This window comes from Solanum tuberosum, unplaced genomic scaffold, assembly GCF_000226075.1.
Source record: "Solanum tuberosum cultivar DM 1-3 516 R44 unplaced genomic scaffold, SolTub_3.0 scf00477, whole genome shotgun sequence".
In the NCBI taxonomy this organism is placed as follows: domain Eukaryota; kingdom Viridiplantae; phylum Streptophyta; class Magnoliopsida; order Solanales; family Solanaceae; genus Solanum; species Solanum tuberosum.
This window is the reverse complement of record NW_006239397.1, coordinates 105,215-133,196: the sequence shown is the minus strand read 5'-3', so window position 1 is coordinate 133,196 and position 27,982 is coordinate 105,215. Positions and strand designations below refer to the sequence as shown.

General features: G+C 32.5%; 3 protein-coding genes across 3 annotated transcripts; all 3 read right to left on the bottom strand.

Annotated features, from left to right (window-relative positions):
* Window position 1: 1 nt before the first annotated feature.
* Window positions 2–4,496, bottom strand: LOC102596518 (lysophospholipid acyltransferase 1-like). Its single transcript, XM_006364063.2, has 8 exons — window positions 4,192–4,496; window positions 3,198–3,253; window positions 2,643–2,863; window positions 2,051–2,459; window positions 1,426–1,511; window positions 970–1,033; window positions 768–880; window positions 2–406 (listed from the first exon to the last, which is right to left on the bottom strand). Exons 1-8 carry the CDS (start codon window positions 4,494–4,496, stop codon window positions 266–268), a joined length of 1,395 nt encoding a protein of 464 aa, XP_006364125.1. The 3' UTR covers window positions 2–265.
* A 2,974-nt stretch (window positions 4,497–7,470) lies between these two features.
* LOC102596184 (F-box protein PP2-A13-like) lies at window positions 7,471–10,133 on the bottom strand. The gene is made up of 3 exons (XM_006364062.2): window positions 9,655–10,133; window positions 9,328–9,446; window positions 7,471–8,230 (listed from the first exon to the last, which is right to left on the bottom strand). The coding sequence occupies exons 1-3, from the start codon at window positions 9,982–9,984 to the stop codon at window positions 7,810–7,812; spliced, it is 870 nt and encodes a 289-aa protein (XP_006364124.1). The 5' UTR covers window positions 9,985–10,133; the 3' UTR covers window positions 7,471–7,809.
* A 10,718-nt stretch (window positions 10,134–20,851) lies between these two features.
* On the bottom strand, window positions 20,852–24,958 carry LOC102595841 (E3 ubiquitin-protein ligase At1g63170-like). The gene is made up of 5 exons (XM_006364061.2): window positions 24,369–24,958; window positions 22,932–23,054; window positions 22,665–22,797; window positions 21,467–21,637; window positions 20,852–21,374 (listed from the first exon to the last, which is right to left on the bottom strand). The coding sequence occupies exons 1-5, from the start codon at window positions 24,839–24,841 to the stop codon at window positions 21,204–21,206; spliced, it is 1,071 nt and encodes a 356-aa protein (XP_006364123.1). The 5' UTR covers window positions 24,842–24,958; the 3' UTR covers window positions 20,852–21,203.
* Window positions 24,959–27,982: the final 3,024 nt, after the last annotated feature.

The following is a 27,982-nucleotide window of genomic DNA, read 5'->3' as shown; positions in this document are numbered from 1 at the left end:
AACTAAATCTGAATCGCGCATTGCAGGACCCATTCGGGGGTGGCGCTCCCAACATGATTTTCTCCATACCCAAGGCTCGAACTCGAGATCTCTAGTTAAGGGTGAAGCAGTCCCACCACTGCACCACAACCTATAATGGTTTACATCTATCAAAACTGATGATTTCTACAAATCAAAAAAATAATAAATAAAGTAATGGGAAGAACAGCTCTAACTCTTCCACCAAGAACTCTAAAAACCAATTTTCCAAAAATCAGATTCTGACTCATTCATCCTTTTTTGCCTTAGATCTTATTGGTTTTGCTGGCTGAATCATTTTACCAAGCAAGATCACTAGAATTGGTATAATAGTTCCAATATAGTATACACTTCCATAAGCTGTAAGTGTTTCATGCAGACTTAGTACCTGTAAAAACATAAACAAGAAAACTATTGTTAATTTATATCAAAGATTTTATCTTATATTCCTTGTGTTGCATTTTATATGATACTGTTTGACTGGATACGATATTAAAGAATGAGATAATTGCTGTCCAATGCCTTTCAGTGATCTAATATACACACACATGCATAATCAGTGTATAGCTATTGTATATTTTGGCTAGCGCCTGTAACAATGTTAGGCCGATGGGCCAAAAATGAAAGAAGCCCTATCAAATGTGGTTTTAAACATGTCATGACATTAAAAAACGTGTCATTAATAAAACATCGATTTTATAGAAAATACGTCGTGTAATAAAACATCATTCGACAAATAGGTAACTAACCATGAATCCAACAGCAGAGTAGTTGAGAACTAGCAGTGTATATACAAAGTTCGTGAATACCAGCGTCTTCTGAAACTGAATATTACTTGTAGCTTGCTGCCATCTATAAATGACTGCTCATAGTCATAGACAAAACAAGATTACAATTAGAGCATATTAGTATTAGAGCTTATAAGTAAAACAAAACAAGATTTGTAAGTACCTCTTGATCCAGCAATCATCAAAGCAGATTGAACAAAGAATATGATGTACCCGGGATATAACCCCTGCAGTGTAACACAATAAACTTAAGTTAGACAAGATATTTCTTAAAGACTTCGATATCAATAGTTTTATGTATCATAAATGAATTTATAGAGGAATATATTATATTGAAAGATATATAGTGTGACACAACTTGTATTTCTATAGTTAGAAAACATTTGTGATAAGAGTTCAACTTCAGAAAAAAAAATACAAAACTTCATAGAGTTGAAGCGTATTTTAGTGAAATTTTGATGCCACCATAGGCAAAGTCATTTTTTGATGCTGATTGATAAATGTTTTGTACATACATGTTATAGTTCCATGAAAATTCATCTGGACACGATTATACGTTATCATATAAATCTTTCAGCAGATAGATTGCAGAATACATTGTGTAAAAACATTTCCTTACATGCCATACAGCACTAACAGTCTGTGTGACTAGCAACTGGATGAAACTAGGCTTCTTTCCCTTCTGTATAAGCCTCTCATATACATCTGCAGAAAAAACGACAGAAAAGAGGAGAAATTTAATCATAAAATAATTACACATCATGCTTAGCTTTGTCACAAAGTTAATTACACATTCATTAAAAGATGATGGACAAAGAAATCTAAGGCACATGACCCTTATTTGATAAATCATAAAAGTTTGTATACGATCAGTTTCCTGGAAAATACAACTCATGCAACATAACAAGTAGTCCCCGAGTCTCTTTTATATGGCAGTGTTTGAATAAACACAATGTTAAGGAGAGAAAACAAAAACTTCTGGCAAATATCACAATTCACAAGTGCCTTTTGACATTTTGATCTTGAAAATGTAATGACATTTCTATAGCTATAAAAGTAAGTCAAGATAAAATGAGATGTTTAAAGTCAAAAGTGTCTAAATATAGAAATGTGTTATCCATTTTATAACAGACTAGGCAAACGAGAGTGTCATATAAATTTAAAACGGAGTAGGACTATATAGCTCACCAATTCCTGAAAGTCTCACAACATACAAAATGGATTAAAAAGAGAGATATTCTTACAGTGCCTCAGCCAAGTGCTAACTTGAATATTCCATACAAGAGGTATTTGAACTGAGCTCTTTGCAAGCTCAACACCCAATATGTCGACATTTATAGCACGGTCCCATTGTGCTTTTGGTGGATTAGTCATGTCTGCCCAACCACTGAAACCGAAGCCAGATATGATGATAGCAACTTCCGAGATTGACCATATGAAATAATATTTACACCGTGCAGTAAAGCTAGCCATATATTGGTAACCCAACCGCGTCCAGAAACCCCATTCTTGGTACGTTGGGTCCAAGAACATGGAAATTGGGAAAAGAGGCACCAAATACATATACAATCCCATACACAGAGCTGCTTGAAGAATAGCTCTTAACGTTGCCCCAAAAGGCGATGGCTGTCCTTTGTCTGAAGGTTTCCAAATCTGAAAAGGACTTAGTTTAGTTATTGTAATGAGATGCAAAGGGATTCAGGCAATGCCAACATTTGGTATATATACACATTTTTTTTCAGAAGTATATAATTTACACACATAAAAGAGAGATACGAAACGGTGTTGGATAATACCCTTTGGCAGAACAACAATACAATGATGATATGAACTTACACCATTTCTCTCTGTCCATTCAAGATAATCCTTCATTTCATAAACTGGACCAGCAAAATGACTTCCACAACAGAGACAATAACCAAAGTACTCAAGTAATGATGGCAACTTTAGCAAACGATTTTTCTTTTGCGCCTCACGCAAATCTTCCTCCTTCAATAATCCATCTTGGTAATTGATCACACTTGATATTATTTTCAGAGAAATAACCATTAAAGCTCCTAAAATTTTAGAAGAGGGAGCCAATTAAAAAAAATACGTACATTGAACAGATCATAGTGATACAGGCTGAATCCATAATTTTGTTTCTTGTTTTAAAATCAGTAGATTTCTACATATCAACAATGTCTGAACTCATCATGAACTGAGGTTTTATTCTATTTCTATTTACAAGAAATATTTTTTATCTAAAGAAGTATCGTATGCTTCATTTGTCTCAAATGCCAAGTGGATTGAACACATTGACGAAAATTAAAGGAGTTAGAGACCGTGATTTGTTTTGTCATGTTTTAAAAAAGAAACCAAGACTAGGACAAAGAGGAAGTTCGTTCTTACCCGTAGCATCCATTCCTCCTTTTTTCCATGCATCCCCGCTCATGTAGTACACATGGCTGCACCGAAATGTTTGAATATATCAATAGAGTTTAAAAGGTTTTCATTCACAGTATTATAAAAATTAAAACTAGCATAACGAGGAAACGATTCATCAGGGAATGATTTGTTTCCTGTTGGGGGTTGGGGGAGATTCACCTTGCAAACAGTCCATGCAGCAATAATAACATCAAATGTTTGCTAAAGAACTAAACTTTTCCTCATTAGCACAAGATCAACATAAAAATACGGCTCAAAATGGTTTGTTCTGGTGGTAAAAGCTCATGACTAATGCACCGATTAAGCTCATGTTATGGGTTTGAACTCTGTCACAGAAAACAGCATGAACTTAAGTGGAGAATAAGGATAGATGCGAGTACCCATGGACGGAGCTAGGGTGTGAAAGGGCGTTCATGCGAATCCCCTTCATGAAAAATTACATTGTATATATACACATAGAGTTAATGGTTAAAAATACACCTAAACTATCCCTCTTTCTGCAAGTTTCATACCTGAACTATCTATTGTTCTATTTATCTACCTAAACTATCACTCCCTTTGTGAACACACATGCTGAGTTGGCTAAATTTTTGTTCTCAATCGACAACAACAGGCATGTGTAAGCAAACTCAACATCAAGGTATATATGTTTAAATACGAAGGGAGTGATAGTTGAGGTATGAAACTCGTGAAAAGGTGATGCAGAACAATGAATAGTTGAAATATAAAATACGCGAAAATGTGATAGTTTAGATGTATTAACTCATCATTGCCACTATTCATCCGCCAAAAGATAAGAGTAGATGTTAAAACAACGAAAATGGAAGAATTTCAAAATTAAATTGTACAGGTCACCATCAAATTCAAAACATCGAAGATCGATAATGCAGTTATACTGTAATTCCAAATCAAAAACAGAGATTTGAAAATAATGTTAGGAGAGAATTAATGAATGTACCATCCAATTAGATATCCGAATGCGAGGAAGAAAGTGATGATACCGCAATAATGTCGACATAAAACCATTGAAGCATAACCCAAAAGCATCGGCACCAAAAAATGCAAATTCGAGGAGAACCCAAACGACAAATAGGACAAAACAGCACCTGATAGGGCAGCGTAGAAATGCCTACCACTGACACAAGGAACAAATCGATGAAGAAAACTCACAGGAATAGTGCCCACGAAACAGAGTAAGAAACGGAACACCGGAATCGATACTCCGATCGCCGACGCCATTGAGTCCATCTCCGGCGCACTCATATATTCGAAAGCCAATAAGGAACAAAAAAAAATGAAGTTAGTTATTTTGCTTTTTGTTTTTTTCATTCTCCAGTTAGTTATTTTTAGTTAGGAATGACAATGGGGCGGGGCGGGGCGGGTTGAGCTTAACCCGTAAAAAAATTAATCTGTCCCGACTCCCGGCTTGTCCCACATAATAATTTTTTATTTTTAACCTGCCCCACCCCACCCCGCTAGACCTGTCCCGCATGTATACACCCCATATAATTTTCTTAATATTTTCTTTTTCTAGTTAATTTTGATACTAAAAATAAATTCATTTCTTCATTAATTTTTATCAATTTAGGATTGTGACTTAAAATTTTATTTTTAAAAGGTCAATTGGGAAATATGTAAGAGAATGTATTATTTTTTATCAAACCATTTTCATTTATTATCTTGAATATTTTAGAAGCTTTAAAGAAATATCTTAATAAAAATGCTCTATCACTCTTAGAACATGTCAAACGTTAAAATCAAATTTGAACCCACATAAAATCACATATACTCGCAACCCGCCACGCCCCACATTAATTTTTAAAAAACCCACTTCAACCCACCCCACACAACCTTAAACCCACCCCACCCCGCCCCATTGCCATCCCTAGACGGGGTGATAATACATATAATAGGTATATAATAATTTGTAAGTGACTTTCTTAGCCTTACAAAAAAAAGTCCCTTTTTTAAAATTTATTTTAATAATATTTCATCAAAATTTAGTTGTATCATCAATTTTATTTCTAATAAACTGACTATAAGTGAGAAGAAATAATTATAATTTGGTAGAGAAGAAAATCGAATCTTTTTATTGTATCGCAACCCGCCCCGCCACACATTAATTTTAAAAAGATCCACTTCAATCCGCCCTGCATCCCACCCACCCCGCCCCACAAAGCCTTAAACCCACTCCGCCCCGCGTCCGTCCCACCCTATTGTCATTCCTATTTTTAGTGAATGGAATAATTTTGTGGCAATCATATGTGAGATTACATGTACTTTTCTTATTGTATCCTCATTCCTCAAATTATTTCTTTAAGACAATAAATATTCATTTAATCATTGTTTCTTAAAAACGTACAAAGTCTATAACAATAATATGTTTACTAAAATTTCACAAGTGAAGTTTGGATAGAAGGCGAAATGGTTCGATAGACCCTTGTACTTGTACGAGTTTGTATTCTAAACCCTTTTATTCTATACTTTATCAACTGAACCCTTAAACTTATTAAAATACAATATTTGAAACGTCTCTGACCATTGATCAAATTTATGTGGCATAAATATTGTTGAGTTGGAAAAATGTGTAAATACACTCGCTTTCAAGCACGTAAATACACTAAATTTTATTTAAAAATATTTTTTTTATCAAAAAAACTTATTTCCTCACTAACCCACTCCCACCCCACCCCACCCCGCCCCACCCCACCCCAATTTCTCTTCTTCTCCAACACTCTTTCCACCCATAACCCTAAACTTTCTTCTCTTCTTCTTCTTCTCTTCTTCTTCAACAAAATCACCCACCATACCCATTCTTTTCTTTTCTTCAAAATCACTTGTCATGCACTTTCTTTTTTTTCTTTTTCTTCTTCAACCCACTCTCCTCTTTGCAACAAATCAAAATCCCGCCATTAATTTCTTTTTTTAGCCCCCATTTTTCTAAATTCTTAGTCTTTTTCTTTATTTTAAAAGTTGAAACCATTGTTGGTGTTAGTTAGATTCAAAGAGGAGGTATGATATGCATCAAGGTAAAAGGTGATAGTGGGTATTGAAAAAGTTGAAAACTCCATTGATAAGCTTGAGAAAGCTTGAATAACAACAAATGGGTCTTATGAATTTATGAAATTAATTCAAATTTGTGATTGGGGCTCGTTGGATTTGAGTTAGTGAACTTGTAGTTAAAATTTCAAGTCAAATAAAGAAGAAGTTCATTTATTTGGCATGAATTTGGTGCTCAAATTATAAGGATATATGAATATGGAAGAACATGACTATTTAAAAAATATCAGAATTTATAAAAGTTAAATATTTGATTTTTTTATTTTCTTAATATTTAATTTATGACGTGTCATTGAAAAATGACATGAAATTGCAAGTGTAAGAGGTTGGATTACACACACAAAGATCTAATGAGAAAAAGGTTTAAAATATAATGTTTTAACGAATTTAAGGATTTAGTTGATAAAATGTTAAGTAAAATGGTTCAGACTACAAACGCATACAAGTATAAGGGTTCATCGGACCATTTTGCCTAGATAGAATAGAGTGTATCCCAACCATATCACTATCTTGTGAAGGTAAAGAACTTGTTTTCGAAAGACTCTTTATTCAAGTAAAATTTCATGTCTGTCCCTTCAAATTGGGATGTTTTAATTTTGAATGTACTATACACTTCTCTTTTGTTGTATAATGATAATGTTTTTAACATATCAATTGCATAGCTGGATATTTCAAAAACAAACAAGTGACAAAAAAGTTGGTTGTAGCTCACTGCAATACACACTAATTGGGACCCATTCATTTTCAACCAAACAACGTTGCAATGGAATAAACTTATAATTATTTTGAGTTTTATGATTTATTTATGTAGTTTTTCCATTAATAAAATAAGCAAGTTACTAACATGGTCAAATCTATACAGGTTAACCGGATCAGGATTTTATGAGTTGATTTTGCCAACCCTGCTAGTAAATATCATTTAATAAAAAGAGGCAATGCACAATGAAAGTTTTAACAATTTGAGGAAGCATTTGTGAGTTTACAATGTTGAGGTCATTCTGTAACAATAACTACAAGAAATCTTTACAAACCAAAGAATGAGCCTACTTTACGCACTTTCGCACCTAGCAGGCAAGGCCAATTACACGGGCAAGAAGGCATCGCCAGTGGCTTCCAATCCAATTACAAGCAAAAGACGAAGTCACGGATATCATTCAATGCAGGAAAAAGAATCCAATTTCAATCAAACCCAAAGAATATTGCTTCCATTCGCTTGTTAAGATCAAACTTCAAAGTACACATGAACAAAGTAGTTTCATTTAACATACACTAAGAACTCAGTACAACAACCACTTCGCGTGAAGGGGGTGTCGTCAACTTCAAAGATAAAGCCCTATGATACCTATTACCACGTGTCGTTGGGATTTAAAAAGCCCGCCATACACGTACACACACATTGACTCGATCTAATATAGATCTGATCGCCGTTCCTTACTAACTTCTCCAGAACTATGGATGGATACTGCTACCTCTTAACTATTTTATAAACTCTTTCCTAAAGAGACCTACAAGCAAACTAAAAACGCTTTAACCTCTCTGTAAACTCGCTCGGGCATATTAACACAGAATCTACACAAAGTCCACCTTTGGTGTGGGTGCAATCGATTTGGGTCATGGAGAACTTAACTTTCATATTTGCTGCAGACCCTGTAACCGTAAAGTCTCCTACATGGTGATATTTCCATTTTCCAGGTTCTTTCATGTAACACTGGGTTGTAGCTTGCTGACCATCAGATGTTGAGAGCTGGAACTGCACTGGCTTTTTATCCCATCCGTGAACATGCTCGGAGTTGCAAATTCGCCGTCCAAATCTCCGAGAGGAACGTCCTACTTGCAGCCTGTAGAAAATGCTATAGGACCCTGCTGGGAATGGGAAATCAACCTCTCCACCCACTTCAACCCACCATATCTGTTGGAGATACGCAATGGACTGGAATCTGCAGAGAAGGAAATTAAAAAAATCCTTAAGTATTGGTATATCTTAAGATTTAGAATGTTTTAATGTGTACAACAGATAGCAGTAAATCTAAAACATAATGCAATTATGTCATACTCGAAAAGCCACCACCAGAAGGCAATTTTTCAAACAACAGAGATCAGTTCTTTAAACTCTCTTTGGAGGCTAAGCGAAAGGCATATTCTTGACTAATTTACTGGTCATAAGATGTCATACTATGAAGAGAGTTCCGATTGATAACTGCTAGGCAAATCATGAGGACACGCAATCAGCAGAAGTAAGTAAAACTTGAACATTTCTCTTTTCAAGCAAATAAGTTGTTCTCACTTAAAGGAACTGATATCAACCACACCAAAGCACTTTATGCATCTAAAACACATATCTACCAATCAATATGTCTACTGATGTGTCAAATAGTTCAGATTACTTCTCAAGTACCAAAACTCTCAAAACAATTCTCCAAAGCTATTCCATTAAATTTTTACTATAGTAAGAAGGCAGAATGAGAAATTGCTAAATGAATTAAGGTATCGAGTACCTGAAATGCATAGAAAGAATCACTTTACTACTCATGTTTCAATTTCAAATAAGCGGTAAACAGGCAAGAGTTATCTAATATTCATAAAATCTCCCTGCCAGAGGCAACAAGGAGACATAGAAGACCAAACTAAACAACCTCGATTCATACAGTCGACTACGATGTAAAAAGGCACCTCTTTTGTTTTGATGAACAGGTAAACCCCACTCATGTGCAATAGCTCGCAAACCACACATGAGAGGTAAACCACACTAGCAAGCCCCATGAGACGAGCTCGACCCAGAAGGCCAACCCTCTGCTGTCGCAAGCAAGGGGTTTCAAACTTGAGACCTCCATTGTGGAAGTCCCAAGCCAAGCCATCTGGGCCACCCCGAAGAATTGTAAAAAGGAACCTTTTTACAGGAGGATTCATCAAAAATGCCTGAAGAATTGGATTCGATCAGCCGATCTAAAAACACACAGATCAATAAACACACACATACAAATATACATTCTGCTATAACTTGATAACAAAAGTAAAAACATTTTTTACCCCTCACCTTGATTCGTCTGTTTTAATACGACTCCAATATCTCCTATCGTCAATGCCTGTTATCGCCAATCCATTTGCAGAGATTGATAGGCAAACCCTTCCAGTACCCTTATCTAACCAAACCTTCTGCATAGATCCCAATCAATAAAAACCCATCAGAACAATTTATTCAGAATATTTAATCACAAAAAAGCTTATCCTCAACAACCCCAATTCACCTAAATTTAATATTTGTACAGATTTAATGAATTTATAAACACAAATACACTATTTGAACAAAATCTATACGGGCTTCTAGCTCCGCCCCTGAATATAAAAAAGATTAAGATTTTACCTTTGAGCCACCATCAAAATAACTAGGTCGACAAAGCCTAGCATAAATATCCCTTTTGCACAAATTGTTAGAAAAATCATCAACCCCACCAAAAACCCTATCAATAAGCAATTCATAATTTATCGGCAATTTCGATTCCCATACAAAATCAGCAGAAGAAGCAGCCCTAAAACCACGATTAAGCATCGAAAGACTACAGATCTCCGACGGATTCAAATACACCATAACTGAAGCCACACAACTCTCCGGCAAGTCACCCAAACCGGGATTCGCCGGCGGTACAGCGACGGAACCACGTGGATTCAAGAAAAGGGATAAAGAAGAACCCATTTTGAGAATTTGATAATTTGATAATTTTTTAGAAGAAAATAGTTTGATTTGAGACCATCAATGGAGGATATAGAGAGGGAAGAAGACAATTTTGAAGAGGTGGAGGTATAATTGGCGTATATATAGAGAGAAAAATTGACGCGTACTTTTTGTTTGTTCTGATCGTCGGATTATGCGGGATATAAACAAGGAAAACATCTATATACGTATCGGCAGGGTCAAAATTAGCAAACATAGTTTTTAAATTATATGAATACGTATTGGTTAGCTTGACACGAAATTTGAAAATAATAAAATAAATATTTTAAAAGTTACTAAATATAAAAATATGTTTTTAACAAACGAACGGTGTAGATCTTACAAGAAATTAAAAGATCAAGAACAATAAAATATTGTGATTGTCTAAGCACAACAAACAATAGAAGATATATATCCCTAAAGTTATTAATAATTCCTATGATATATGATTTAGTATGTTTAATTTTTAATTAATTAAAATATATATTTTGGTCTGTTAATGAGAAAGTATCTTATATTTTGACTACTTAAAAAATATTATATTATTAAAATATAGGGTAACAATATAAATTAACATGTTATTCTATAAATAATTAAGTAGAGGAATGATTAGACAGTTATGAATATTTATGAGTAAATGAACTAAAAGTGCACAATTTAATTAATTTTTAAAAAGTTTAATATACTTAATTAGTTATTGTAACAATTTATTTTAATGATCTTGGTGTCCGAACCAACTATCGTGTACTTTGATTAATTCCACAAAGTACCAACCACCTTCCATTTCTTTTGACTTAATATTGTTATCATATATATTTTTTCCCTTTTTGTAGCAATAATTATATTTTTTTTCCTTTTCGAGTGATGTATCCATTAACATGTGATACATCATACACGTACAATCCCCCTGATCAAATAATTGTATTACACATAAAATGTATAGTTTAGGGCCTTAGGCTCAAACTAATAATGTGATTAACAATTGTTTCTATTAATTAAATAAGAGAAGGAAATTTATTATTTCATGTTGAGTCATGAATTTAAATAAATAAAGGAGATAAAACAATAATAAAAGATAATTATTGACGGACCATGTAATTTCTCTATTTATTGTTATAGAAAATAGGCAAGATAAGTGCAAATTCAAACTATATATCGAAACACAATTTCAATTTTATATCAATCTTTATTTAAATGAGTAATTGTAAATCATGATGGCAAGCTCGTGCCTTATTTAGTTGTAAATTTAGGACTTTTTTCTCTTTAATTTGTTGTCATAGTCATAACTTTCAAAGCATAATCAACTTTTGAAATGTCCATGAATTAGCTTTTAATAGAATATTTCTTTAAACCCAAACAAGTATTCTTCTTGGTTGACTTTTTTTTTTCTTTTCTCTACTTTTTCAATTTTGTTATTAATTATGCTATCTAGAATATTCAAGTCTTGTTGAATAAATTAATCAACTGTCAAGAAACTTCTTTATTACTAGTTCTTCTATTATTATTTTTTCTAGTATTAACAAGCAATACTAAGCAGATACATTATCCTTTTAATTCTAATTAAACATCTAATATTTAGTTATAGGAGTATTCAATTAACACTTATAACCACCAAAATCTTTGTAATAATTGATCATTATTAACAGATCACTATCTTACACATATGTCTGAAAAATGACCAATTATTTTTTAAAATTCATTTTTCTATACTAAAGTTGGTTGGTCAAATCTGATTTTTTTTTATCAACATGTTTAGCTAATAATTAATAAACATATGTGTAATGTATTAGACTAATAGTTCACACACTAGAATATATTTTTGTAGCCTTTCTGTTTGCTGAATTATTAATTTGTCCTACTTGCTATTGTTCATGATGAAAATGATTCCACGGTGGATTAATTGGGATTCGATTTTCAGATTCCTTATAAAGTTTTAACAATCTTTTTTAAAATTCGCTTTTGAAGTGTGAGTTAAATGTAAGATGTAGTTTAATATGATATCAGAGTTAGATCCACTGAGAATCTTGTGTAGAATTGGCCCTTGAAGTGTGTGGGAATCAAGTTGTGAACATACTTTTGGTCTTTGAATATCACACTCTAGATCAAACAATGAAATTTCGAATAAAAAATATTTGGATTCATGCATGAGAGAAGATGTTGATAAGAATGATCCAACATTGTATTAAGATGAGATTCTTGACCTCTTTTAAAAGTCTCGAGCAATTTTCGACCGCTTTTTGGGTGAGTTAGACTTTGAAACCTAAGTTGACTACTATTACCCTTTAAATTTTATATATTCATATATAATGTTGGTTTTATATTCTTTCTTTGGTGCACTTTTCAATTCAATTAGTGTGAAACCATGAATGATGTTTGAAGGTCCTCTTGAAACCACTAGCTATATAAAAAATTTAATTATACAAAGCCAAAAGAGAATGTTATAACGCTACCATTAAACTTACATATAAATAAATTGAATATTAATATTAGTTAGAGTAATATATAGTAGGTTTGTATAGAAAAGTATTGGTTTTGTTGTTTATTTAATTATTAATTTAAAATAATAAAATAATTTAACGTGTATCCAAGTCAGCATTTTGCTAGTCAAACAATTTAACGTGTTTTCCAGCCAATATTTGTATGACTGCATGGCCTAAATTCATCACGTGGAAAAAAGAAACTAACTAGAAAATTATAAAAATAATATAAATTAAATAATATGACTAGTAAAAAACCGTTCATCTAGCAAATCCATTTATAATAGGCCTTCCATCTCATATTAGTTGATTATTTATAGTGTTGTTATCAAACCTTATTGCTCTTTAGTCCTTACATTTTTGGTACTATATGGTGCAAAATGAAAATTCTATTTTAGCTTGAGAATTACATGTGAAGCTAAAATTAATTGGTTTTACAATTAAAGATAATGTACATTGTTACACACTAATATTATTGCTTTAAATGTGATTTCTTTTTGTTTTACGCAATATTTGTTTTAGTGTCTTGATGTGATGATAATTTGTTTGATACGTGACAAAAGATTAAACTCGTATCAAATATAAAGACTCTCACGCAATTAAAGACAGTACAAATTAAAATTTGAAGTTTATAGATAAGAAGTTTAGTTCTTTTAGATAATTAAGTTTTAAATTAATAATTTATGCAAGACTTGTTTATAAATTTTCTTGTGCGTTTTATTTAATAACTATTAATTATTAATTAATATTAAATTATTTTTAAGACAAGTACAGGATTGTACAAGAATTATTGAATTTCGTCAAATCGAAAATAGTTTGCACTCTACTTCTACTCCAACGTAGAAGGACCAAAGTACAAGAACGGGAAGAATATACGTCTACTTTTAAGCAGATATCTCACGTTTGAATTTTGTGTATACATTTTTTGTTGAAGTGTCGTCTCTCAAAATAGACTCTATAATGCATAAATTTGAATCAGACGGGTTCGAATATTGGACATCAAATAAAAAAAGAAAAATAAGAATGATAAGTCCAAAAACATTAACTAATAACATATTTCACTATTTGATATAACTTAGAAAGAACCACACTCCAAAAATAGTTATAAAGGTGAGAGAGCCTAATATAAACCTAATATCTATATATATCGATTAGTATATTGCAACACTGATGTGGAACTCAAGTCTCATACCTCATAATAGATCAAAATAAATCACTATGCTCTGCTTTCGCCGTCCTTGATGACTCCACACTAAACAACTTTCACTCTATCACAAGTAGATAGATTTTTTTTAATAGTCATTTCTGAGTCAAGTACTCAAGTGCCTATGGCTGACTGCGTGCTAGACATTGCTAGCCCGAGGCGACTATGTAGTATTAGCGCTACCATCCATGCCATAGTAGACATGAAGGGTCGGTGGATGACTCTGATACTATAATTTCAATTCAAGAAAAATCGCACTCTAAAGGCTAGCTATTAAGATGAAAAAGCTCATGACTATATAAACCCAACATCAATACATTGCAATAATGATATCATGGTACTCAAATCTCATAACTTTCAACGGACCATATACAAATACAATTCAATTGTATAAATAACTTATCTCATTCAAATTTTTGGAGAGAGATTTTTATTTTTTAATTATATTTTATTAACATACAAGCCTCCTATTAATTTACATACTTCTTCAAAAGTACCAATTCCAACTACGTTAGTTTGGTTTGTTTTTTCATTAGAAAGTAGATTATAATTTAAAAGTACCAAAAAAAATTGAAAAATATAAATTAATTTAACAAATACTTATAAAGTAGATTTTAATTTAAAAATTTTGTGCATTAGAAAATTAAAATTATATTTGTATTGTTGGTTTGATTTGGAATTGGTTTGATTTTCTCTTGTTAATACCAAACCAAATAAAAAAAATGATCATTTTTTTTCAATGCCAAATTAATCAAATCAAACCACAAGTCGATTCTTTTATCTGTTTAACTTAATTTCTTACTTCAATTAGACTTGACAATTTAACCTGTACACCCTTAATTCCAATACCTACTACTAAGAAATCCAAATCCTACATAGCTTCAAAAATCCCAACTAATTTTTGGGTAAGATTTATGATGATATAATTTGTCCAATTTTTTACTCAAAATATATGGCCAAATACATTGAACTAGTCCATTTATAATATAATTTAATGGGACCAAAATGAAAAATATCAGAAAAGGGTAGGGGAGCCTAACAACAACAAAAATATTAAAGTCATAATTATTTTTATATATATACCCTATATATATATATATATATATATAATTTGAAAGCTTGCTTATCATAGAACTGACACTACCTGTCTAGTCTTTTTTGTTCTACTTTTGTTGTTGGTGAAATTACAACTGGCTTGACAATGATATTTTCACTCAATTTAAGCCGTTAATTTCCTTCTTCTTTTTTGTCTGAATAAAATGATAGAATTCAAATAAAATTCTGAAAAAACTACTCCCTCTGTCTCAATTTATGTGATTTACTTTCATTTTTAGTCAGTCCCAAAAAGAATGACACATTTTTATATTAAGTAACAATTTAACTATAAAATATTTATTTTATCCTTAATGAAATGATTTACAGCCACACAAATTTCTATTATTCATTTTGGACCACATGTTTTAAAAGTCTTCCTTTCTTTCTTAAACTCCGTACCGAGTCAAACTACCTCACATAAAATGGGACGGAGGAAGTTATAAGTAAATTGATACTAAGGTTGACGCTCGCGTCTCCATTGCATATGGACCTATAAGAGGGAATAATTAAGGGCGTGTTCGAGCTAGCCTCTGATACATGTTAATCAATATAAATAATCTTACGATAAGTGATAGTAATAATCAAGGTTATGATTCATGATATTTTCAAAAAAATTTAATGTTGTATAATAATATATTATTAGATTATATGGCGTAATATTTTATGTTGATAACCTTTCATCATCGAATTTAGACATGATTGGCTACTTAGTGGTCATGTTTTCATACATACAATAAAATATCTAGAGAGATTGTGGTTATGTGCTAATTTATTTTTTGATGATTTTGACGTTACATCAAAGTTGTGGTTGCTATTTATGAACTATTTGTTTTATTTGTGATTTTAACACTTTCCACGTCTTTTATGGCTAAAGTTTAACATTTTCTTGTCTTAAAATAAGTGATATTTTAGCGAAAATCACCTTATTAAAGATGGAGTATAAAGAAATAGTTGGAAAAACGTAATAATTGTTTTCTTAAATTTGTAAGGTGGTACACTTATTTTAGGATAAAATTCATTCTTTAAGATAACACTTAATTTGGCACAGAGACTAGAGAGAGTAATAACGACATAAGTATAGAATAAATATCCTATAAACAATAAAAAAAAACACATTGCTCGTTTGATAGTGAGAAATGGGAAAAAATGTACTTGCTCTGTTTTAATTTGTTGGTTCTACTTTTCTTTTTAGTCTCTTTAAAAAAGAATATCTCTTTTTATTAACAACTTTTAAATTTTAATTTTCATGTAATATATTTAAGATAAATAAATAAAATATTTTAATATATTTGACATTCTTTAATAAAAGAGTATAAAAATAAAAAATCTTCTTAATTTTTTTTTTAATTTAGTGTCAAATCAATATATAACAAATAATTTAAAACGAAGAAAGTAGGATAAAATTTGTAAAAAGCTGTATAAGGCAGTAAGGTTTTCGAAACTGACCAAAATATATAGAGGTCATATTGTAATTGATTTGTCGGGAATAAAATAATGTACAATTGATTTGATGATGTAAACATATTATTGTTTTAATTATGAAAGCTGCGAATATCATTTCAGACCAAATATCATTGCAAATATCACAAAAAAAGAGATTATATTTTTAGCGGTAATTATTTAATAATAATAGCTTAATTGTTAAATATATTTTTAATGCTAATTAACACTCTTTATAAATGCCTCTGGTAAATTTCCTTTGAAAAAAAAAAAGAGAAACTTTTTGTTGATAGTGAAAAGAAAAAGTCCATGAGTTAATATACATATGTATATTTAATAAAACAAAGTTCTTAAGCTAGAGTGAAAAACATTTCCACAATCCTTTTCTTTCCATTAAGCTATCAATCAGTTTTGTTAGGGGTTCACGAGTTAATATACATATATATAATTTAATTTTCTAATATAGATACAAAATCTACGAAAAAGTTACTAGGTTCGTCCACATAGCTCCACCTCTGCCAATAACGACATTAGATCAATTGACAATTAACTAATGTCGGTAAAAGCTTTAGCAATCTTTATTAATGTGTATATTTATTGCCATTAAAAATTATTTTTGCTCTAGTGTATATAATACACTTATCATTCACTTAATTATTACTGTATATATATGTCATACAATATGTATATATACATCAACGACGACTACAAATTATTTCGCCCATTTTTAATTGTCATGTTACTCTTTTCGAAAGTCAATTTGACTAGTTTTCAAAGTTAAATTAGATTACATCAATTCGATATTTTAAACAAAAAAAATTAGATATTAAAAAAATATACAAAAAGTACTATAAATTGCAATTTTTCGCATATTAATATGATGAAAAAATATATCGTAAAATATTCATCAAAATTCTTGTAGTTTGACTCTAAAAAAGAAAATTATGACAATTAAAAGTAGACTGAGGAAATATTACCTTGCTAAAAATATTAAGATTCCTAAAAAGTTACGAAAACAAACCATTATGTACGTTAATTTTCATTAAAAGCAGGAAATTAGGAGTAACAAATTGGAATTAAGGTATGTTGTTTGGAGTAAAAAAACATTTGGATCATTTTACAACAAGCCTAAACAATTCAATATCATACACCATTTATTAGGAAGATTCAAATGTTATAATATATGTGGCAAAATTGATAGTTAATGTAGCATTACGAGAATATTTCAAGGCGGGAAATCAAATCCTTATTAAGCTACAAAGATTCTCCACATTACGAGTCACAAAGTACTAGATAGATAAGTATCTACATCCACCTGAATGTCTCTTTTTTTTGTAATGACCTGAAAGGTCATTTTTGAAAATTTCATAAAATTACCATTTTACCCTTACCTGAGTTAATTTTGGTCAGTCGGTGAAGTTGGTTTGTGAAGTTTAGAGCTATTCGTTAACCTCAATTATTTAATTGAAGGGTATATTTATTTTAAATAATTAATTTAGTTTGTGACTAATAGGCTAAATCGATAAGTTATTTAAAACCCTATACCTTTTGGCCCATTATTTTTATTAAAATACGTTAGGGATTTATCACTTTTTAATACATAATTTATTTTAGAAAACGAAAATAAAGCGAAAGAGAAATTTACCTGGGCAAAGCGGTGACTTTTTAGTTATTTATTATTCTTATTATTATAATATTAGGTGAGGGGGAAGAGAAAGGAAAGGAAATTGAGTTGAGAACTCAATTATCCAACTTTCGTATATGTTATACTGATTTAGATTTGATAAAATTTTGGTGTCAGTTATTGTGTAATTTTGATCCAATAAAAGGTGATAGAAATTATATGATAGTTTGTTAATTAAGTGGGAAAAATAAAAGGTGGGAATTGATAATGTCCAACGATTAGTGGGTTCTGGAAGACAAACTTGTAGTTCACTAATTGGCTAACCATTTTAATCATTGGTTGGAATAAAAGGTGTCATCAAAAATCAATTTTTCCAGTATGTTACTGTTCCTATATCAGTCAGGTTTAAATTTTATATTTTTGATTATCATATTATGATTCAAGTTTTGATATATTGGTATATGTAATTAAATATCAGGTGTATGATATTATGTAAATATCATTAGAATTATGATATTGGAAAAAAAATTAGGACTTAACCCTAGACTTGAAACTTAGGAACTTGATTATAGATTTTGGTGAGTTTTTGGGTCTAGGCTAAACCTATAGTAATATGGGTGTTGTTAGTTTCGAAATCTTATTATGATTATGTACTTGAATAGATTGCATTAATTTGAAAGCTCAATGAAAGAGGAAGACTCAAGTCCATGAGTGATTGTTCAACTATTTGAGGCAAGTGGATTTCTAAACCCTTGTTAAGTGTATGAAATTCGTGTATTTCCTTGTAATATGTGTTTGGGGGTAATGAGACTTGGTAATGGGTTGACTTGTCCATATTGATTAATTCTAATTATGAAAAAAGGGTAATAAAAGACAATGTGATTAATTGTTGGTGTGTGATGTGTTGAGAATGGTTTGAAAGGTTTGTTGAATCGTTGTGTTGTTGTGAATTGTGCATTATTATGAAAATGGTCATCTCCTCATTATTTGTGTGAACATGTCATTTGCATTGTTTTGAGACATGATTGTGACAAGTGTTATGTGAATTGAGAAAGAGTCAGAAATTAAAGAGGATGTACCATTTCGAGGGACGTGTCGCGACAGATACTATATTTCGAGCGATGTATCGCGCGCCACAATGGATACTATATATCGAGGGACGTATCGCGCGCCGTAATGGATGCATGAACATATATGCTCCCCATGGGTCCCGAACTGTGAGACAACGGGTGTGTATCATTAGGTCAGACATGCATCATTATACTTGACATTGCATTTCATTGCATTGCACATCTTTATCATTGGTGAACTTGATCTTGTGTGTTGCTGATCTTGTGAGTGTCTTACTATGGAACTTGTGATTGATATATATTGAGTTTGTTGTTGAGGATATGTAGTTGTTAGAGTGTTGTTGAACTGGTGGCTTTGTAAACTGTGAACTGTTAGGTTGGGCTAGTAAGGAGTACCCGTATTCTATTTCCTTAGCTTGTGTTTAGGAGTTTACTTGCTGAGTACCGTGTGGTTTGGTACTCACCCCTTGCTTCTACATTTTTGTAGGTTACTAGCCCAGACCTTTGTGATATTTTCTCTTCTCCTTGTCTGAGGCTTTTTGTGGAGGTTTGTGAGGTAGTTGCTTGTCATTTCAGCGGACCTTCTTTCTCTTTAATTATCATCTTGTTCTATTCTAGCAACAATGTCATTTGAGACTTGTATTTTCTTTCAATTTTGTTATAACACATTAGAGGTTTGTGCACGTGACAACCAGGTTTTGGGGTATTTTTAAGTTGATTATAAATTTCCGCATTTTATTGTAATAGCTGAGTCTTAGGCTGACTTGTCTTGGTGGGATAAGACGAGTGCCATCACGTTCATTTTTGGGTCGTGATATTTTTAAACTTTCAATGTCTCTAGGTAATTGCATCGTCTAGCTTATTGAACGAACATCTACACTAGAATAAGACGTACCAATGCATAATTGGTAGCGCTATTAGTGGCGAAATCAGAATTTCAATTAAGGGGCGTCAAAATATAAAGAAATAAAATCGCGTAGAAGTCAATATGTAATATATATACATAAAAGAATATTTTTACCTTAGCTACACAATGAATTTTCCGATGAAAGTGTGTCAGTCTACACCCTTGAAGTAAATGTGGCTCTGAGTGCTACTAACCATTTCTCCGTCCCAAAATAAATGTCTGTTTTAGCAAAAGAAATTTATTTCAAAATAATTGTCCTTTTTAGAAATTCAAGACAATAATTAGTACTCTCGCTGCCTCATACTCCCTTTGTCCCAATTTATGTGGCACTTTTCATTTTTCGAGAGTCAAACAATTTAAGTTTGACCGGAAATTTGCGCATGAAATCTTCAATTTTCTTGAAATGAAATTTATATATTTGTAAACTACATAAAAAGTACTATAAGTCATAACAATTGATAATTCAAAATATTTCAAAAATTTATGAAAAATTTACGGTCAAAGTTAAACTTGTTTGAATCTCAAAATCTGAAAAGTGCCACATAAAATAGGACGGAGGAAGTATTAATAATTCACTTTCTTTTTTACACTCCTTAAAAATGGTAAATAAGGACAGTTTTATTACATCCTTCCCTTTTGTGTGTGAAATCAAGAAAATTTTTGCTTCTAATTTTATATTCGTTTGGTTCCTAATTAATTGTCCACTTTTGAATTGACACACCTTAGTAAGAAACAATGATTGACGTAGTGAGTTTACCATTTTACTCCTACTAATTTATGAAGTGAATTAATTAAAATTTTAAGATTTTCAAGAAGTTCTACATTTTTCAAAATTAATTAATTAATTGAGAGTATAAACTATAATAGATAAAAATAATTGTCCTTTCTTAATTTGTCAAAATGAACAAGTAAAATAGAAAAATTAGACAAATAATTAGGGAAAGAGGGAGTACTAGAAAAGTTTGTTAAATTCCCTAAAAATAAACTCTCACTGATAAAATATTTGAAGGACAATGTCATCGACACACCTCATGAGAATTTCCAATGAAATTTCAAACAGGTACTAATAACTTCAAGCCTCAGAGTAGATCTGTGCACTAGATTTATACACAATATACCACTTTATTAAATACACAATATCTAGCTTTTCTTGCTACACTGGAAGATAAAAAAAAATCATAGATCCTTATTACAACAAATAGAATAAAAGAATAAATATAAATATGAATCCAGTGAGACAAATGAAAGAAGCCTAGAGAAATATATGTGTATTTATCCGCAGAAGCATATGTGTGTCTAAACATATGCTATAAAGAGTAGTATGTACATAGCCACGGTGTGGAAACTCGCAACGAACACCTGCAGTTTTGTCGATGACACTCTCCTAAACTCCTCCACAGCAACTGCTATCCCCAAAGATGTTGCGTTTGCAAAGAGGGCAGGTCGCACTCATATATAGCCATTTGTCGATACAAGGACAGTGAAAAAGGTGACCACAGGGAAGTTCTCGAAGTTCATCTCCATCATCGTAAGTAGACAGACATATGGAACATTCCTATTCACAATATATGGACGTGATATAAGCACATTTGCCAGAAGCAAATAACACAAAAAAAGATAAGGAAAAAGAAAAACAAGTCTACGTACAGAATCATCTACGGAAACTCTGTGTTCATCTGTTGGTGCATCTCCCCCACACAGGGTCATGAATCCAGCAAATGTTCCTTGGTTCTCACTAGTACATTTCTTCTCAGTACAATCATTGCGTTGGAATATGTACTTTGACAGTTTTTCAACATCTTCTATGGCTGCTCCTTTCTGTGTAAAATATTGAAAGAATCATTTAAAAAAATGTCGCACAAACATTACTATAGTTATAGTATGTGAAAAAAGGAAATTCCTTGATCCACGATTTCCATATATGTTTGCTTGTGAAGAGAATTCAATGGGAGAAACCCTGACCTGATGTCAATCATCAATTAACACGTGTGTTTACAAACAGAGAATACCTTCTACTGAATGAGCTGCTGAAATTCGGAGCCCACTCATGTTCTTGGAATAGAGTAGATTGATCTTGTTCTGTGATTCTACATCAACCTAATTACCCGACATAATGACAGTCTGCCACTATTGACACCAAGAATGAAGACCAAGCACTTCGTTGAGTTGCCAATTATCTTGGTTAACTAAAATGTTCATTCCATTTTCTTCTGAAAAGAGCATCCCGAGGATCTCCTTTCAGAGAACGGAAAACATATATCTTCAGGGAAATGAAAGTATATCGACTAGTTCTTTAATACTCCTAAAGGAAACATTGAATTCTAAGTTTCCAGTCTACCAATGGCAGCTTGAATGTATCGACAATGTAATCAGCTGTTGTGAGCAGCCCAATTCATCTTAAAGAAGCCTCATCTTAAACTTATCAATAGCAGGAACAAGTCAAATCTACATTTCACGACATTAACCTAGTCTAATTACATAGGTTACTCATGCAAACCTTACTTTATTGCACGACTATTTCTTCTGCTTCATCCCAGTAGCTCTTGAATGCGTTAAGGGAATCATAAAACGCAATCAATCTACAGACTGAATAAGAAATGTCATTAAATTCACATCTCAGATAAACAGGTGGACAGGCAGAGCACTTTCACATTGCACTCATAAGGGTCAACACTCCAGTGGATCGAACCACAACAAGCTAATTACATAAGATTATCAATCATCTTATCGTACCTATATGGCAGAGAACTAGCTCCAAATATAGATTCCCCAAGAAAGAATTACTCATAGAGAAAAGGATACAAAAATAAAGTTTAAGAAACTAGAAAAATCACGAGACCATTACCTTATCAGCTACAATGTATAGAACAGCAATAATACATGGAAAGCAACAGCAAATTCCGAGACCAATAGCACAAGCCAGCACAAGTAAGAAGATCACAAAGAATACATCAAAAGCCAAGAAAACAATGCAAAGCCTGCATTCAGATTAAGTTATTAAAGATGACAGCTTTGATTTGAGAAATAAACTGAAAATAAAGGTCATACATTTTTTTGAAAATGAATAAAGGTCATACATTTTGCTTAGATAAAGAAAGTTTTCCATGCATACCAGTACAATTGAGGGGATTCATCCACCATTCGCTGCCCACCAGTACATACCCAATAAAATCCAATGATCCACCAGAATAATGATATCATTGTATTTGCAGAATCCATTAACTTCGTCACATAACTGTACCATTTGTTTTCCGAAAACAAAAATGTTATACAGACCAGCATTGCATAATTAAAATCATTGCAGTTTCTCAGCTTACAGCAATAACAACATACTCAATGAAATCCCACAAGTGGGGTCTGGAGAGGGTAGAATGTATGCATACCTTACCACTATCTTGTGGAGGTAGAGAGGTTGTTTCTCAACTTAACGCACATAAACAATCCGACCAACTACGAGGGGATAAAAAGACATAATAGAAACAAGCAACATTGTAGGGTAAAGAACTTCACTTTTGCTTCCAAATGTAACAAAAATAGATTCCTATTCATGAAAAATCTGTTGTTTCCAGCTTTGAAACTCGGTGGATAATGGGCCGTTCCCTCTACCCTTCTCTACTTGATGTCGTTCCCTCTACCCTTCTTTACTTGGCTCTACTCTTCTTTACTTCCCTCTACCCTTCTTTACTTGATGGGCCGTTCCCTCTACCCTTCTCTACTTGATGTCGTTCCCTCTACCCTTCTTTACTTGGCTCTACTCTTCTTTACTTCCCTCTACCCTTCTTTACTTGATGGGCCGTTCCCTCTACCCTTCTCTACTTGATGTCGTTCCCTCTACCCTTCTTTACTTGGCTCTACTCTTCTTTACTTCCCTCTACCCTTCTTTACTTGATGGGCCGTTCCCTCTACCCTTCTCTACTTGATGTCGTTCCCTCTACCCTTCTTTACTTGGCTCTACTCTTCTTTACTTCCCTCTACCCTTCTTTACTTGATGGGCCGTTCCCTCTACCCTTCTCTACTTGATGTCGTTCCCTCTACCCTTCTTTACTTGGCTCTACTCTTCTTTACTTCCCTCTACCCTTCTTTACTTGATGGGCCGTTCCCTCTACCCTTCTCTACTTGATGTCGTTCCCTCTACCCTTCTTTTCTTGGCTCACCAAGTGCTATTGAACCAAAGCCAAGATCAATTCATATATAAAACTACACAGAGGCAGATGGGCCATTCCTTCTACCCTTCTCTACTTAGCGTCGTTCCCTCTACCCTTCTCTACTTGGCTCACCAAGTGCTATTAAACCAAAGCCAAGAGCAATTCATAGATAAAAACTACACGGAAGCAGATTCAGAATTTAAAGTTCATCGTTTAAAAAACGATTATATGTGCCCAGAGCTTCAACAAGTTCTATTTCTATCAGAAAACCAATAGGCTACTTTATTTATTTCTTATATACTATTCAATAGATTCCTAAATATGAACACAAAATATGCGCGAAATTCAGTGTATATTGAAAAACTTAAGTTGTAATTCCAAATTCTTTGATAATATATATATACCTTGTTCTATCCGGGGTTAAATCAGCCAAAGTAATATAACTCGAATCTACAGTAGGCCTCAAAACCCCCTCTCCGGTGAACAGCGATTGCCCATACCCTCTTCTCCGAAACTCCAAATAAACACTAACAACATGAACCATACAAAGCAAAGAATACCCAATAATCCAAACCCTTAAAGGCATTTCCGGGTTTTCATTTTTACTCAACACCAAAACCACAATAGCAGCAATTATGTACATGAAATTCCACAATAGATCGATAACCACAACAGGTTTTGAATAAGCCCAATTACTCTGCCGATCATCAATTTGCTCAGACGGTTCATGCATCATTAATGCCCTTCGATTGCTAGCTCTTTGCATAAACCTAATCGTTTCACGAAGACTGTGACGATTAGTTGATCGAAAGAGAAAAAATCCGTCATTGTTGTTTGATCTTAGTAATGGTGAACTCGATGGACTGGGTAAAAACATTTTTTCAAATGATTTGAGAGAAATATTGTTGAATCAATAATAATTTTTTTGTATAATTGAACAAAATAGCTTCTTTTTTTTGGGTTAAGAAGAAGCAAAATGTTGAAGGGACCAAATAATTGGATATGGTTTATGAAAAATCTAACGATTATTTATATAGACTTATTTAACAGTATTTGAAAATTGGAAATTTCCTACTCTCCTTACTTTGTTGTCCCATGTAGCACCGTTATTTTCTCCGTTAGTTACTCGAATTCACAATTTCAAGATTCAAGACGATTTACCGAGTTATTCTCTTATTTCATGTGATAATTTCTTTTTAGTCTGTTCTAAAGAAATGTTATAGAGATAAGTTTAAAAGTTTTATTTATCTTAATAAGTAGATATTTAGATTTATTTTTTGATCTTTTAAAGTCAAATTAAATGATATTATCTATTTTAAAAAAAATGGAATATTGGATATAACAAGTATGATGGTTTAGGAGTTAGGACACATGCACTTCACTTGAAAGATATTTTTCTAAAAATTGAAGAAAAAAAAGTGAGTGGAAATGATTATTTACTTAAAATATTTCTTTTTTTCTCAAATCAATATTTTAGAATTTCAAAGAATAAACAATTAATAAAATAATAGAGGAATAAACCTAAATTACAAAAAAAAAAACAAAAAAACTTTGGGTGTTGACTATATTATTTTCCTCAGATAACGCATTTATTTAGTGCGATAAATAAGTTCTTTGATTATAACGATTATTAAGCATGATCCGTAAATAGAACTTATATTGCACATTTTCCTTATATAACGCAGTTATTTAGTGCGATAAATAAGTTTATTGATCATAATGATTATCAAGCTTGATCCGTATATAGAACTTATATTTTGCATTGAATAAGTGTTTTATATCTAGATTTTGTCAACTTTAATTATTTTAACTACTTTTTTATCTTTTAGGTTTCTACACTACTAAAGTGACCTCACCTAAATTCCATTTTTAAGGTATATTTGGCTAAAAAAAAGTGTTAAAAGTACTCTTTAACTAACATATTAACTAGGTTAATTTAAAAATTATGTACATTAAATTTCCTCTTTGATGTTAAGGGCATTCAAGAAACAAATGCACGAGCTAATTAATCATATCTACAAGGAAAGAGAAAAATAATTGTTAGGGAAAAATGTCTGAAAACTACTTCAATTTTGGCCGAAATTGCTGTTACGATATCAAACTTTATGAAGGACCTTTTACCCCTGCACTATTTAATAGTGTATTTTAAAGGTAAATATGTGCCACGTGGACACATTACTATTTATAATGATGCAATATTTTTGATGTCCACGTGACATATATATATCTTTAAAATACACTATTAAATAGTTCAGGGGGTAAAAGTGTAACGATTGGGTTCCGTTGTTATAGAAAAGGCAACGGGAAAAAATTTTGGGCCGAAAAACTTTTTCGTAGTAACTTGAGATTTCCCAACCTAGTTCAGATTCGGAAAAAATCGGAGTCTGTGAGATCTAGGGAAATCTGGTAGCAATTGGATGATCTAATTATGAATTCGATCACATGAGTAGATAGATAAATCGTTAAGGAACTCGTACGACTTTACAGAATTGAATTCGAGTGAGTAAAACTCTCGAAACTGATCCTGGCGTGAGCGGGTAGTTTCTGAGTGTCATTGGTAGAAGGTGTGTTGTGAAATAGGGGTATTGAAATTATTAAATTAGCTCACTGTTCCGTGCAAGCCGCTACAACGGGAATTTGTGTCGCCAGGGCGGGGCCGCTGCAGCAGGGTGGTACCGTTGTGGCGGGGCAGACGCGACTTAAAGTCGGAAATAAACCCCAAAATGTCTTTATTCTGCAATTTTCGAACTTGAGAGCTAAGGAATGAACCCATGGCTTTTCTTGATAGTTTTCCACCATTCTTGAGGCTAAAGGTAAGATTTTCACTCCCCGAATCTATTTTTCGATCCGTAGAACGTAATCTAATGGGTAATTATCTATGGGAAAGAATTTTGATATGAGAATTATGGTGAGAAAAACCCTAATTTGGATATTGGGATCATGGGTTTGATCTAGGGTTGATAGGATTGTTAGTAATCTGGGTAATTAGTGATTGTTTATTGATTTTCGTGTTATATTGATTGTTTGTAGACCAAGAACAAGCGGAACGAATCAAGTTTCGTAGGGTATTCAAGCTTGTTTCGAGGTAGGTGATAGTTGTGATTCTATGATTGTGTGATGTATGTTTGTTTTTACTTCATTATGATACATGTATGTATGCGAATGTTGCATTATTAATCAAATTAATTGTAAATGGGGATAGATGAATGATGAATGTCATGAATCATGACTTGATTGTATGATTATGAGATTGTACTTTGTGATTGTGATTGTGGCTTGTTGAATGGATCGGGTGTTGTGTTCCGACACACTAACTTGGATCGATTGCCACGTTTCGGCATAATTATGGGATCGGTTGCCACGTTCCGTCATAATCATTGGATCGGTTACCACGTTACTGTATGCTAACAATTTGGGTTTGGGTTCCATGAGAGGAACAATGACTTGATATAATTGTGATATTTGAGAATTGTGAAACTGTTCGTTGTTCGTAAATGTTGATGATATTGTATATATTTGGTGTATGCATGCTATTATTATGTTGTATTGACTTATATATGTTGCATTTAGTGGGATAACCGCGTGATCCTACCAGTACACTATGGTTGTGTACTGATACTGCACTTGCTCTTTCTTTGTTGAGTACAGGGCATCTTCAAGCGGCTATTGACAGACCTCGCTTAGAAGATCAGTGATTGTCGTTCGAATTCAAGGGTGAGCCAGTTCTTCCGGGCTGCCATGAGTTCTCTTTCTGTTTATGTCCACCTTTCGGACTTAGACTTTCAAGTTAGTTATTAGTACATTAGTTGAGGTTGTAACCCTTCTTGTTTAGACTTATGGATCTTGTTAGATGTTTTGGTACATTGACTTTCAGATTCTAGGTAGTATTTTCGCATTTGTTTTGTTAGATTCTTGTTGGAGTTTATATATGGGAACTCCCTACTTTTATTTCCTTAGCATTTAACTTGCTTCCGTAACTTACATGCCTTGGTATTTTGATTAAAGTTGGTTAGCTAAT

Excerpts from the sequence above, each read along its gene's own strand:
- LOC102596184 (XM_006364062.2), bottom strand. The coding sequence starts at position 9,984 with ATGGGTTCTTCTTTATCCCTTTTCTTGAATCCACGTGGTTCCGTCGCT. Across the intron at positions 9,447-9,654 it reads ATTTTGATGGTGGCTCAAAG|AAGGTTTGGTTAGATAAGGG; the intron begins GTAAAATCTTAA and ends GGATCTATGCAG. Across the intron at positions 8,231-9,327 it reads ATTAAAACAGACGAATCAAG|ATTCCAGTCCATTGCGTATC; the intron begins GTGAGGGGTAAA and ends CCTTCTCTGCAG.
- LOC102596518 (XM_006364063.2), bottom strand. The coding sequence starts at position 4,496 with ATGAGTGCGCCGGAGATGGACTCAATGGCGTCGGCGATCGGAGTATCG. Across the intron at positions 2,864-3,197 it reads AGGAGGAATGGATGCTACGG|GAGCTTTAATGGTTATTTCT; the intron begins GTAAGAACGAAC and ends CTAAAATTTTAG. Across the intron at positions 881-969 it reads GATGATTGCTGGATCAAGAG|TCATTTATAGATGGCAGCAA; the intron begins GTACTTACAAAT and ends GACTATGAGCAG.
- LOC102595841 (XM_006364061.2), bottom strand. The coding sequence starts at position 24,841 with ATGTTTTTACCCAGTCCATCGAGTTCACCATTACTAAGATCAAACAAC. Across the intron at positions 21,638-22,664 it reads TATACATTGTAGCTGATAAG|AAAGGAGCAGCCATAGAAGA; the intron begins GTAATGGTCTCG and ends TATTTTACACAG. Across the intron at positions 21,375-21,466 it reads GAGTTTCCGTAGATGATTCT|GAATGTTCCATATGTCTGTC; the intron begins GTACGTAGACTT and ends TATTGTGAATAG.